General features: G+C 41.7%; 1 protein-coding gene across 1 annotated transcript in view; it reads left to right on the top strand.

Annotated features, from left to right (window-relative positions):
- LOC125044797 (serine-rich adhesin for platelets-like) overlaps positions 1 to 15,000 on the top strand; it is a 57,902-nt gene that overhangs the window by 5,923 nt on the left and 36,979 nt on the right. Inside the window, 2 exon segments of the mRNA XM_047641757.1 lie at positions 10,515 to 10,721; positions 11,430 to 11,689. Of these exon segments, the coding sequence (XP_047497713.1) occupies positions 10,515 to 10,721; positions 11,430 to 11,689 (467 nt within the window).

The following is a 15,000-nucleotide window of genomic DNA, read 5'->3' as shown; positions in this document are numbered from 1 at the left end:
CGGGCGAAAGTTACGCCGCCGCCAGTTAGGTTAAGAATGCCGAAAGGGGAGAGGAAGGGGGGGGGGGCGTAACTTAAGCCATAGAGGATCCACACACTCTTACTTTCCGCGCGTCTTCAGTTTTATTTATTATCTACATGTGTCTTTAGGGGTCTTTTTTTCCCTCGAAGAATGCTGATTTATTATCATGCTTTTTTAATCGTCTGTTTTTTTTGTTTTTTTTGTTTTTTGAATTAGTATGAAAATAGTTTTAGCTATGATGCGCTCATATAGAATCAATACGTGTTTACCTAGATTCTAACAACATGCGTTGTGTAGGAACATTTCCGTTAACACACACACACACACACACACACACACACACACACACACACACACACACACACACACACACACACACACATGTACATGTGTATATATATATATATAAACGTTCTTTTTTATTTATATATATACTATTTTCTTCTTTTCGTTTACCTTATTTCATATACTATTTACATTTCCTTTTACGTGTGTATTTTCCACATTTTCTTCGCAATCCTCCGAACAAATGTTCAACTAATGCAACCTTTCCCTCTCTCCCTTTCTGCTTCCTCATTTTAACCATTCTGTTCATCCACGCTTTCTCTCCCTCGTAAGGGAAGATAAGAGAGAAAAAGGGAAAAGAAGAAGAAGAAAAAAAAACTCGCTTGTCTCATTCTGGATTCCACATTCCAAGCCACTCCCCTTCCCCTATCACTTCCTTTACCCCTTCCCTCTCCCCTGCCCCTACCGCCCCTACCGCCCCTCCCTCTCCCTACCTCTACCCATTCTACTGCCCCTACACTTACTCTACGACTCTCCCCTTCACTTAGGATTATCATTCTTCTTCTCTCCGCTCTTCCCTCTGCCTGTATACTTCTACACAAGTCCCTCTAGACACGTAAATATACCTGTAAAATATTACCTTTTCGTTTTACTTTCATCTCAGGCCAAAAGTCCTTTCATATTGGACGCGCCGAGTGACTCTTGTGTTTCGTTTTCTTTTGTGTCCGTTTTCTTTTCATTATTTTCTTCAAGGGGGTTCTATTTTTTTTTTTTACTTTGGTCATTTCCTCTTTTATTTTCTTTTAATGGAAAGGTAATTTAGAGTTGTGTTGGGATTGTAATGTGTCTGACTTTCTGTCTAGCAGTTTATGGAAACATTGCCACTTTTTAGAAATTGGTTATTTAGTTGTTTTTTCTTAAGATTTACTGGTTAAAAATCACTGTACAATTTAGTTTTTATGTTAGCATTGATACATGACGTAACTTTCGCGTAACAAGTTCATGAGAGCAATACGCAGTTGCCGGTTGCCGAGTCTGAAACCCTTGACCTGCAAACTCACTCTGCACTCTCTCACTCTGCAATTGACCTTTGACCTCGGCTAGGAAGGAAGTCGTCGCCGTCATGCAGTTGGCCCTGGATTGAAGATCGTTGCAAAAAAAAAAAAAAAAAAAAAAAAGGGGAATTTTGAGGTAATTTTGAGGTCATTGTCTGCAAGATACGCTCGGTGATTTGCCACGAAGGGAGTGTGGGCGCTCGTGTCGCCTAGCGCGCGGACACACGTGACGTAACGCACAGACACTCTTAAGATAGATAGGCATAGGCATCTATTTATCTATCTATCGGCCAAACACACACATGTACACTCGCATAACACACACACACACACACACACACACACACACACACACACACACACACACACACACACACACACACACACACACACACACACACACAGACATGCATACATATATATTAAAACCCCACTGCTGCATAATAGTTTTATAATGCAAGGAGAACCATTGCCTCATTGAGATCCTGACCCTCGTTTCGCGCAATTCAATATTGGCTATAATGTTGGTATTCTCCAGACGTGAAATTGCCATTGTGGGATCTTTTACATTGCTTTCCCTAACACGATTTTCATTTCTTGCGTTATCTAGAGCTTCACCTTCGTCTCCTTCCTGTATTTTATTGCGTATCTTATCTTCATCATCGTCTTTGTCTTTTTTATCGTCCGTAGTTGCATTTTCTTTATTCTATGAGGGTGGGGTTGGTCAGGCAAAAGATCCGAGACAGAGATCGTCTTGAGTTTCACACGGGAAAGCTCGTTCTTTTAGCCACGCCCACTACAGTAATGTTTCTCTATGTATCGTTCGTGTCTTTTTATGATATCTCTCCATTTCTAAGACAATTTCTCTCTCTGCTTTCCGTGATCTTATAATTTTCTTTTTCTATCACGTGTTTATAACGTTTTCAAACTGTCTGTCTGTTGTTTTTTCCTTTTGTTTGTGTGTCTCTCTCTTCTCTTCATTCTTTTTTAAACAGGATTTGTTTACGTCATTATTTATGCATTTCCTCATTTTTTTCGCTGTTCTTCACCATTTTCGAAATATCCGTTACTTCATTCTCCACTTCCTTTTGCATTGCACATTCAACATTCTGCACTCGAAAGCAAAAGCATCCGTTTTCTCTAATTTGCATAAGTCTCCCCTTCCACTCTTTTCTTCCCTGTTGCAACTTGACCCCCAAATCGTACCCTTTTCACGCCCAAGTCAGTTCAGTCACATTGCCAGCTATTGTTTATTTACTTACTTATCTGTTTTTTTTTTTTTTTTTTTATTATTATTATTTTAGCTCTATGTCCTTTCTGAAATCGCCCTGAAATTTTAGTTGGTATATTATTTTCTTATTTTCGTAGGGTTCCTAATTATTTGCACATTTGTAGATTTACAAATCGTGTCATTATGTTTTTTTTTTTTTTTTTTTCAACGAACAGCACTTTCATGGAAGACCCACGTTCAGATAAAAAGAGAAAAAAAAAAGAAAAAGAAAAAGAAAGAATCCAACTCAAACATATAACCATTTCCGCCCCCACCCCCCCAACCCCCCTCCAGTCTAAAATCCCCACCCACACGCCCATCCCTGACGCAGACTGACCGCCCACTACAAGGTCACCGGAGCACTGAAGGCGTGGCTCTTCGGGACCTAATATTTAGGGACTTCAAGACGGGCATGAGTCACGCCCCTGGACTCCTTCACGCCGTCCAGTACGAATGAAAGTAAAACCTCTTCTTCTCTCTTGCACTTTATCTCCATTTGTGACGTCACTTCCGTATAAAAAGGGGGGGGGGTGTAAGGGGGGGAGAAGATCAAAGGTGGTGCTATCATTTTTTTTTTGGGTCTTTGTCATTGTCCATTTCCTCTTTATTTTCGTAAGTTTTGCTTAATTTTTATTCCTTAGTTTTGAATCCTAGAATCATAGAATGTCACATATGTTGCAATGATAAATGACAGGTAAATAATAACAATATCTCCTCAGTTCCTTTTCATTAACATACAACAGATCTTTTCGAGAGAGAGAGAGAAAAGAAAATCGTAAAATAAAAATGCATTGCTCATTTATTCCTTCAAAAGAAAAACAACAAGAAAAAGAAAACGCATGAATTTCATATAATCAGAAAACCTGCACATGCAAATTATTTATACGATTTCACTTCTCGTGAGGAATACACAAGAATAAAACAAAATGAAACAAATAATTTGGCAACTGTCCACAGCCAACTCTGACCTACTTTACAAATCTGGAGAACTTGATTTTGTCTCAACTAAAGGCTAATAAGACGCTCCTGCTCCAGATATTAGTGGGTTAGCACTGTCTTCCGTTTTGTTCTTAAATGGCTGGCTGTAAATGTGTCTGTGAAAACGATTTAAAATTTAACTGCGTTTGCGTATTATTATTGAGAACAAAATTTGAAAAAAAAAAAAATCTATTATAGTTATATCCGGAATGACAGAGAGGGAATTTCGTTAATTTCCTGATTTATAGATCACCAACACAAAAACAAAAAAGAGCACAGTAGGAGAGAGAGGGAGGAAAGGAAGGAAAGAGGAAGAGAAAGACGAGAACAATATAGCTTATTTACATATTTTTAGAAAACGCTTAATCACCAGACACACACACACACAAAGAAATAAAACATCAGCACCCAACTCGAGGCTCATTAATCCGCCCTCCACCCTGAAAGACGCCAGCGCCATCTGTTGAGTGTGGGCGACACATGGCTCCGAACGCGTCATGTGATTCCCTTTAGTTTTCTCCTGTGGTTGCACGCGGTCCCTCTACCCGGTCGAGGCGCCAATGTCACTGTTTCTGTGGTTTTGTTTTCCTTTTGCCTTCGTGCGAATATGTCGCTCGTCTTCTGTTGTTTCTTTTTTCTGTTGTTTAGTTGGTTTCGTTTTTTTTTATTTTTTTATGTTTTTTTTTTATTCGATTTTTTTGAAAGGGGGATTTGCTGTCTTTTAGTTGTTAATGTCTGTCTACCTCTGTCTGTCTCTGTCTCTCTCTCTCTGTCTCTCTATAGTTTTTTTTTTTTATATTGTATCCTCTCTCTCTCTCTCTCTCTCTCTCTCTCTCTCTCTCTCTCTCTCTCTCTCTCTCTCTCTCTCTCTCTCTCTCTCTCTCTCCCTCTCCCTCTCCCTCTCCCTCTCTCTCCCTCTCTCCCTCTCCCTCTCCCTCTCCCCCCCCCCCTCCCTCTAACTCCTTGCAATCAATACATATTCAACGGCTACTCGTCTCGTGACCTTTAGAAATGATTTAGTAATGCCTTTGTACGGAAGACCTTTTCAGGGCTAACAGAGACAAACTTTCTTAAGATGATGTTATAATTATTGACATCATAACAGTAATTTTAGAGATTTACTCTAATATATTTTAATGAGAGAAATGTCCGGCTCCGTAGAAAATAATTTATGCGTTGAGGGATACACGTACGCACGCGCGCACATGCATATTTACGGGCATGCATGCACACGCACATGCACACGCACACGCACACGCACACGCACACGCACACACACTCCAACTCACACACACTCACACTCACACTCACACTCACACTCACACTCACTCACGCTCACGCTCACTCATACTCACATTCATACATACAAAATAATGATCTTGTAAATACATATACACGTACATACTCTTTTTTTTTTTTTTTTTTTTTACAAAATTTAATCAGTTAAGGAATGCAGATGATCAAAAGGCAATACTTGACGTTCGTGTCCGTTGCCGACGCGACGCGAATCGAAGGCCGTGCGGTCAAGCCGAAGCCTAAGCCAGTCGCTTTTTTGTTGCTTCGTCCGATTCCTGTCTTGAAGGAGTGCATTGGGGGAGGGGTGAGAGGGAGGGGGTGGAGAGGAGGGGCTGAGGATTACTTTTTCGGAAGGGGACGGGATTGTGTGGACGGGGGGGGGGGGGGGGGTGAGAAGATTGGGGGAGGGGTGAAGTACCGTAATTTGGTTTCATGTAAAGTGGGCGGCCTTGGGGAGGTATGTGGGGGTGGGGGGTGGGTGGGGGGTACGTGAAAGGGGACAGAAGGAGGGGGGGTGAGGAGAAGGGGGTTAGGGAGAGGGGGGCAGAGGGATGGAGGTAGGCGGATAGGAGGGAAGGGGAAGGGGTTAGAGAAAAGGGGTAGGGGGAAGAGGGGGAGGAGGATAGGAGAGGGGTAGGGGAGAGGGGACAGGAGAAGTGGGTAGGAGAGGGATAGGGAGAGACGGGAGGGAAAAGGGTAAGAGGAGGTAGGGGAAGGGGTAGAGAAGGAGGATGGTAGGAAGGGGTTGGGGAGGGAGGAGGGGAGGAGGATAGGAGGAAGGGATAGGAGAAGGGGTAGGGGTTTGGGGAAGAAGGTAGGGAGAAGGGATTGGGGATAGTTAAAGGGGGAGAGGGAGAGGGGAGGGATTAGGGAAGGGGTAGGGGGTTGGGGAGGAGGATAGGAGGGAGGGGTTAGAGGACGGGGAGGAGGACAGAAGGAAGGGGGAGGGGGGTGGGTAGAAACTGGGGCAGCAACTACGGTATTGGGACTTCAATGCTCCCGGTCTTGTTCCCCGACCGAGTTGGCGCCTCGTAATTGTTGGGGAAAAAAACAAAAAAACAAACTCTATTTCTTCCTTTGTCTGTGAATTCCAGTTGTGGCTGAATAGTCTGAACTGAATTGAGTAATTTTTGTTCTGTTTAAAAGGGTATTTTTTGCCTTCTATGTGCTGTCTGTTTTATTCAATATGGTCAGATTGCAAGTACATAAGCTTTATATTTTCAATATAATCACATGCATGTTACCGTGCAGTTAATTAATGAGTAATATTGAGTAAATTGACTATGCTTGCTGTGCATTTGAGTAAAACGGTAATATTACGTGCATTGTTGGCTGAAATTACTTGCACTAAGTAAGTAATTGCACATAAATTTTATAAGTGATATATATAATAGATTATATATAAATGCATGTATATTTTACACACACATATATACTTAGATAGGAAGTTAGAGAGAGAGAGAGAGAGAGAGAGAGAGAGAGAGAGAGAGAGAGAGAGAGAGAGAGAGAGAGAGAGAGAGAGAGAGAGAGAGAGAGAGAGAGAGAGAGAGAGGTAAAAGAAAAAGAGACTGTTTCTTTGAAATATCTCAAGCGTATGGCGCCTCCTGTAGCCAACAACATGTCAGCAGACTTCAAGGTTTTCCTGTCATCTGTCACCGCCGCATCCCCATCGTGACAGATTTCATGCTCTGTTAATTTGCTAAATTCAGATTTCCTGCTGATTTACTTTCAAATCGTTTTTTTTTTTTTTTTTTTTTATCGACTTGTTCAAGAGACGGATTATTTTTTTTCATATCGCACATCTTTTTATTTTTTTTTTTTTTTTTTTTTTATTGTGTCCTCCATTTCTGTCTTTCGTTTTCCCATCATTTTTTTCCTTGTTAGACTTCCTTTGTATCATCAGCTACTGACCTTTGACCTCTTCTGACTCTCCAGCCCCTGAATCTCGCATCAATTTCCGCCCTATGTTCTATTTACTTATATATCTTTCCTTTCTTCTTTATTTGTGTTGTTTTCTCCAATGCGAGCGGCAGGCGAAATTTCTCTTATTGTAACCGTCCGTTTTTTTGAAGGTATTTTTCTTAATTCAAGTTTTAATTCGCACTCCTATTTCTTCGTCTCTTAATCCGCACTTCTTATTCTTTAGCTTTTAATTCGCACTTTTTTCAGCTCGTAATTCGCACTCCTTCTTCAGCTGTTAATACGCATTCCTCTTTCTTCTGTTCGTAATTCACACTCTTCTTTCTTCCGGGCTTAATTCGCACTCTCGAACTTTCTCTTTATTGCTACATTTTACACGCGTCTGCTCTTCAATTATCGAGCTTTTGGGTGTGGTTCTGCGCTGATAGGCTTTCACTGTTATATATCTTATTTTTGTGGTTATTGTTTTTGTTTGTTTGTGTATTCATTCCCTGTAAATGCCCTCCGACCTCTTTGTGGTGAGCATTTGTCCTTCTATAACTGTAGTTTTTCCATGTACTTATCGCTAGGTATATCCTCATTCTTGTACATTTCTGGTATCTCATTTTCTTGAATATGCCTTTGTTTCATATTCCTTTTGTCTTCATACTTTTTTTTCTCCTAAACCCTTTTTTTGTATGTGTGTGTGTTTCGTGTTATTATTCATTTTGTCTAGGTTCGTTATTCATTTATCGTTATTCCTTTGTTTTCTTATCTTGTGTCACTCTGTCCATGAGGAGGTGCAAGCGAAGGGCGTGGCAAAGGTGCTCAGCTCTAATAAGGCGCAGGTAACCTTGGGTAATGAAGCCTCACGGTTCACCTGCACTGTCTCCGTTCATAACAATGGGCATTTGATTCATGCTTAAACTGATGTAAATGTCTTGTGGTACGTCTGGTCATGCTGTTAAATTGAGGAGATTTATGAATACCTTGAATATCTCGGCTTTTTTTTTTCTAAGAAGAGCAACTCTGTAATTCAGCGGTTCGTGATATTCGAAGCGGCATAGGATCTTCGTTTCGAACTTTCGTTTGGAGACAAAAAAAACATAGGCATCTTTTTTCCGTGAGTATACGCGCAAAATTGCACCAATTAACGTGTTTGCAGACGAAGTGAAAACACGATCTCTTGCAACATGAAGACACGTCTCTGAAGCCCTTTGAACCAATTACCTCGTCTTAATGAGAAGGAAGGGCCTTGGCATATCTCGTTGTGAAAGGGTATGGACACTAATGTTTCCTTGATAGCCTACCATGTTATGCAATGCAGCAGGAGCGAAGAAAGGCACCGTTATGCAGGTAGCCTCACCTGGTAAATATGTTGCACATGTTGAAGCCACAGACGTGTTGCGGCGAGACTCACGTGAGAGAGTAAATGTATGCATTTTTTGTTCTTATTTTAACGGGATTACTCTGTCTATGCGTGAAAGAGAGAGTAAGTAACTGGGTAAGAGGGAGATTAGAAGGGATTCACACACATGAATATATATATACACATCTATCTATCTGTCTGTCTATCTATCTATATACATATTTACATGTGTGTGTGTGTTTTATTTGTTTATTAATTTATTCATCTATTTGTTTATTCATCTATTTACAATGCGTGTCCGAGTGGGTGTTCATACGTGAGAAAGATATGTGCATTTTTCTCTGATTCTTGGCAACAAAGTAACATAACCGTTCAGCAAGGAATGAGTCACCTGCATAAAAACAAGTCTTGAATTACAGACAAAAGGGTGTTCTTCAAGCTCTGAGACTTGTCCAATGGTATGCCTAACTGTGATGGCTAATTTTAGCTTCCCTGACAAACCACCTGGCTATCTGTTTATCTGGTGGTCTATCAACTAAATCTCTCTCTCTCTCTCGCTTCCTCTCTCTCTCTCTCTCTCTCTCTCTCTCTCTCTCTCTCTCTCTCTCTCTCTCTCTCTCTCCTCTCTCTCTCTCTCTCTTTTTTTCTCTCTCTCTTCCTCTCTCTCTCTCTCTCTCTCATCTCTCTCTCTCTCTCTCTCTCTTCTCTCTCTCTCTCTCTCTCCTCTCTCTCCCTCTCTCTCTCCCTCTCTCTCTCTCTCTCTCTCTCTTCATCTCCTCTCTCTCTCTCTCTCTCTCTCTCTCTCCTCTCTCTCTCTCTCTCTCTCTCTCTCTCTCTCTCTCTCTCTCCTCTTCCCTCTCCCTCTCTCCCTCTCCCTCTCTCTCCTCTCTCACTCCTCTCCTCTCTCTCTCTCTCTCTCTCTCTTCCTCTCCCTCTCCCTCCTCTCCCTGCTTCTCTCCTCCCCTCCCTATATATATGTGCGTGCGCGTGTGTAATTTTCCAGGCATCGTTCTCATTTTGTTTTTTCTCTTAGCTTTTACGTAGTAAGGCTTACCAGATTTTGAAATAAATATTTGATTTTGGCGGAGGAATGAAGGAGAGAGAGAGAGAGAGAGAGAGAGAGAGAGAGAGAGAGAGAGAGAGAGAGAGAGAGAGAGAGAGAGAGAGAGAGGGGGGGGGGAGGGCGGCAAGGGAGAGAGAGAGAAAAGAGAAAGAAAAAAACCCACAAAGACAGAGAGAGAGAGAGACAGAGACAGACAAGCAGACATTGAAAGAGAGAGAAAAGAAAGAGAGGAAAAAAGAGAGACTGGAATGCAATCCGGATACAGCCTACGCCATCATCGACCTCGACCAGAATGCCACCCCAGGCACCGGCACCCGTCTCAGGTGCCTTAGTCATCTCATTGCAGGATCTTTCCGATTTCACAATTAGTTGACTATCACAAGGATGAGCGGTAATAATGGCGTTCTTGGTGATTTTCATGAAAAACATGAACAAAGAATGATACTAATGGCATTCTTGATGACTTTCGTGAAAAGCAAAGGACAGGAATAATGGTATTCTTGATGACTTGAAAAAACAAGGAACAGTAATAAGGATTTTGTTAGTGATATTCGCGAAAAGCCAATCAACAGTAACTGTAATAATGGCCTCCTTACTGATACGGAAGATAGGATAGACAAATGGTAATTACTGATGACAAAGCTCTCACGAAATAATCAGATGACATGCAAGTTAACAATGAATATCAATTAACAATGACGACCTCAAGGGATAATTGCCCAGTCAAAGTACCTTAGCGACTTCCTGCTACGGACCCCCCCCCCCCCTCCCAACCCTAAGACCTCCAATACTTCAAAATTACTCGTTCAATAAATCTGCAAAACTAGTTGAAATGTCCTTAACACTGATCTTGAAGATGCTGAAAATCCTTGAGTGTATCACGTGACGCACATCCCCCCCTCCCCCCCCCCTGCCTTCTGTTTCGCACATGACATTGTCAAGGTTTCCTGATAGCTAGACACCTAATTTTTTTTCGTATGTCGTGACTGCTCTGGACACTTCGGGAATTCGTCGCTATAATTGTTTTTGTTTTCTTTATTTTTTTGTCGTGTGTGTGGAAGGATGTCATAGAAGAAATTTGTAGTAACACTGGGGGGAGGGAGGGGGGATGGGGAGGGGAAGAGGGAGAAGGGAAAGGAAAAGGAAAAGGAGAGGGAGAAGGAAAAGGAAAAGAGAAGGAAAATTATAATGAAATGAATAACCCAACATTGTTATTAAAATGTAATAAAACACGGAAGCCTCATATCTAACACCGAAATCCTTTTTGTTTACTTTCAGACGAAATAGAGAAGCGACAGGCCAGTGAGCCGGAGAGACGCGTGGTCTGCTACTACACAAACTGGTCGGTGTACAGACGAGGCCTCGCGAAGTACACACCACAGAATATTAACCCTTACCTGTGTACTCACCTGATCTACGCTTTTGGAGGACTGACCGACGAATTTGAAGTCAAGCCTTTCGACACTTATCAGGATATTGAACAAGGTAAATAAGGAGATTGTGTTTTGTTTTTTGTTATGTGGTTATTCATGTGTGGATATATGTATGTGTATATGGTATTATAGACATGAACACGCACACGCACACCCACACCCACACGCACACGCACATGCACATGCACACGCACACGCACACGCACATGCACATGCACATGCACATGCACATGCACATGCACTTGTACAAGCACACGTACATGCACCCACACACACACACACACACACACACACACACACACACACACACACACACACACACACACACACACACACATACGTACAATGCACATAGCAGACCAAGCACAACCAGACTCCCACTGACAACCACATCAATCTCCCTTTTAACCCCTCCCTCCCTCCCTCCCTCCCTTCCATACCCTCACCCCTCTCACCCTCCCACCCTCCCTCCCTCCCTTCCTCCCTCCCTCCCTCCCTCCCTCCCTCCCTCCCTCCTTCCCTCCCATACCCTCACCCCCTCTCACCAATCTCCCTCCTTCCTTCCCTCCCATACCCTCACCCCTCTCACCCCATCTCTCTCCCTCCCACCCTCCCTCCCTCCCTCCCTCCCTCCTTCCCTACCTCCCTCCTTCCCTCCCATACCCTCACCCCTCTCACCCCATCTCCCTCTCTCCCTCCCTCCCTCCCTCCTCCCTCCCATACCCTCACCCCTCTCACCCCATCTCCCTCTCTCACCCAGGCGGCTACGCTAAATTCAACGGCCTCAAGCAGTACAACAAGGGCTTAAAAACCCTCCTGGCTATCGGCGGGTGGAATGAGGGCTCAGGGCGATTCAGCGAACTCGTCTCCCTCCCTGAGTACCGAAAGACGTTCATCATCTCGGCCATAAGGCACCTGCGACGCTATAACTTCGACGGTCTCGATCTCGACTGGGAGTACCCCGCGTCTCGAGATGGGTCCGCGCCTGAGGATCGGGAGAACTACGCTGCCCTGGTCAAGGTAAGGGGTCGAGTTGAGATTTATTGTTTTTTTAAGGTGATGGTGTTCTTGTTTTTTTTTTTTTTTTTTTTTTTTTTGTTTTCGGTGGTTGTTTGGTTTGGTTTGTTTCGTTTCTTTTTTTTGTATTATTTTTTATCTCTTTTTTGTTTGTGTTCCTTTCTCTGTCTCCGTTCTGTTTGGCTATCTGTCTGTCTGTATGGATGTATGTATGTATATATGTATGTATATTTGTATGTAAGTAATGTATGTAATGTATGTATGCATGTATGTATGTATGTATGTATGTATGTTTGCCTGAGTCTCTCTCTCTCTCTTTTCTTTTAAAAAAAATAATAAATAGATAAACACATAAAGGAAAAAGAGCGTACGTACATGGAAAATATAGGTTGGGGCATGGAAAAAGATTTGTGAGTCTTTCTCATTGCTTCACTAAACGCTCTCTGATGATAAGCCTCAACACACGAAACACACACACGCACGCACGCACGCACGCCCCCCTCTCTCTTCTCCTCTCGCTCTCTCCTCACCGTCTCTCTCTCTCTCTCCCTCTCTCTCTCTCTTCTCCCTCTCTCTTTTTTTTTCTCTCGCTCCTCTCCCCCTCTCCTCTTTCTCTCTCACTCTCTTTCTCTCTCTCTCTCTCTCTCTCTCTCACCTAAAACAAAACCGAACCGAGACACAAAATGAAAACCACAATTAAGAGAGAGAGAGAGAGAAGAAGAGAAGAGAGAAGAGAAGAGAGAAAGAGAGAGGAGAGAAGAGAAAGAAGAAAGAGAGAAGATAAATTGGGTGCCCCCCCCCCTAACACAGCAATTAGAGAGAGGGGGAGAGAAAACTACAACTTCTGAGGGCACCTTCACACCATACTTAGGCCTTAAATCGAACATCTGTGGGGCGGCTTCCCTTAACCCACCACTCACAAAACTCATTCACTCACTCCCACCCCCTCACTCACTCACTCCTCACTCCTACTCACTCACTCACTCACTCACTCACTCACTCACTCACTCACTCACACAGTCACCCACCAGCACAGATACACACAAAACAAGCAAAAACAAAAACAAGAACAAGAACAGACCTTATTTTTTTTAAAACCAAAAAAAAGGGGAATCGGCATCGCTTTATAAACATAAAAAATTTTAAAGCCCTCGAAAAAACAGTAAAGGGAAAAGGTTCCATTAATGGTCATATAGCAAAGTAGAACACGTTTTTTTGTTTTTAATTTTCTTGTGTTCTGGGTATTTTAGATATATTTTGTTGGATATTAAAAAAAAAAAAAGGGAAATTGGGTTTTCAAAATCCAAGTAACTCTAAACAATTCCAGTAAACTCTTCCGTCTAAATTGCTTCAGTAACTTCATGATCCTCGGGCAAATTGATAAAAAACCTTTTAAATTTAACTTAGCAATATTTATTATCAATACGAAAAGAAACAAAACATATTATACTTTTCTTAAAATAGTTTAACCCATCAATAACGAAAAATTAAACAAATCAATTTACTATTACTTTTCAAAATTTCTATCCAAAAAAAACGAAAAGTTTTTAACCCAAAAACATTTACTAGTTTACTTCTCAATAGCGAAAAGTTATTTAACAAATACTTTACTATTTTTTCTTAAAAACCCCGACAAGATAACTAACCCACCCAAAATGACAAAAAAGAACAAGAAAAACACGCATTCAACACTAACAAAGAAACAAAGAAATGAATCCTTCGAAAGAACAGTCATCAATCACCAATCTCTTGTCCTTATCTGATGTATTTCAATTATGCTAATCCCATGCATTCACTCGAAAACAATGACGAATTTATTACGACTTTTCAATTTGTGTCTTGGTGTTGCTTCCTTCCTGCTATTCATAGAAAAAAAAAAATCATAAAAAACAATGATGGATACCTTATACGTGCTACTCCCCCCCCCCCCCCCCCCTCACCCTCAGCCTGTTACGAAACAAAAGCCTCTTTACCCTGTCACATTTATATCATATTTGCCTTATATTCATAACATATTTAATATGCATATATCGCATTTACCTTATCAGATTCTACAAGGCGACACAATGCAAGGCTAAAAGATACAAATCCAATAGTTTTTTTCTCTTGAAAACATTTTAAAAGGTCTTTTTCCTTGGGGAAAAAAATACCTAGAGATAAAAAAGAAAAAAAAAGATTTGACGAGCACTAACCGTTACTTCTCCTGTAGGCCCCTTAAAAAAAAAAAATGGAAAAAACCGGGGGAGCCTGTTGACAACCGTTTTCAGTGACCTATTTAACATTGCTTCGTAGTTTCGTGGGTATAAAGTGGGTTTTAAAAAAAATTTAAATTAAAGGTGTGTGTGTGAAAGATGTATTTGTATGTATTTGTATGAAAGCGTAGAAAGCGGTTTTTTATTGGGGTTTGATGTATTTTTGAGTGTGGGGAAAGGGCACTAATATATTTATTTTGCATAAATGTACTACAATTTTACTTTTTGTTGGAAATTTCGCTTTGAATTCCCTCTTGCATTCTGTTGCATTTCATATTGTTTTTTGTTTTCGATTATGTGCATTTTATTGCAAATTTTACTGACACTTAAAATCGGGGTCCCCTCTCAAAAAAAAAAAAAAAAAGCGCGAGAGAGAGAAAGATTACAATGAAGATAAAAGAGAAGACTGTAAAAAAGTGCTTTCATATTTTTGAGAAATTTACAGGGGAAGATAGAATTCGCACACCTTCTTTTAGCGTGAATTCCCGTGTGTTTACGAAGGCAAATGCCAGAGATTCTTGAGTGCGTGTGTGCGAGTCGGCAACCTCGGTGAGTGTTGCAAGACCGTTACGTCATAGGTAACCTGTCACTCCTGCCTCTTTGGTCTCTCTGTCTCCTCATTTTAGCTGCTTTCACTCTCTGTCTCTCTCGCTGTATTCTCTCTCTCTCTGTCTCTCTTTGTGTAAACTCTGTCTCTCTCTCCTTACCTTCTCTCTCTCTCTATCTTCAAATCCTTCTCTACACTTGTCCTCTCCCCCTCTTCTTCCTCTTCTCCTCTCTCTCTCTCTCTCTCTCTCCTCTCTCTCTCTCTCCTCTTTCGCACTCTCTCCTCTCTCTCTCCTCTCTCTCCCTCTCTCCTCCTCTCTCTCTCTCTCTCTCCTCCTCTCTCTCTCTCTCTCTCTCCTCTCTCTCTCTCTCTCTCGCTATATATAATACAATCTCTCTCTCTCTCTTCTCTCTCCTCTCTCCTCTCCCTCTCTCTCTCTCTCTCTCGTCTCCTCTCTCTCCTCTCTCTCTCTCCTTAACTCAAAAAAAAGACAAACCGAACACACATAATTAACA

Source organism: Penaeus chinensis, chromosome 36 (genome assembly GCF_019202785.1).
Source record: "Penaeus chinensis breed Huanghai No. 1 chromosome 36, ASM1920278v2, whole genome shotgun sequence".
Lineage (NCBI taxonomy): Eukaryota > Metazoa > Arthropoda > Malacostraca > Decapoda > Penaeidae > Penaeus > Penaeus chinensis.
The sequence above is the reverse complement of the archived record's forward strand: the minus strand, read 5'-3'. Positions and strand labels throughout refer to the sequence as shown.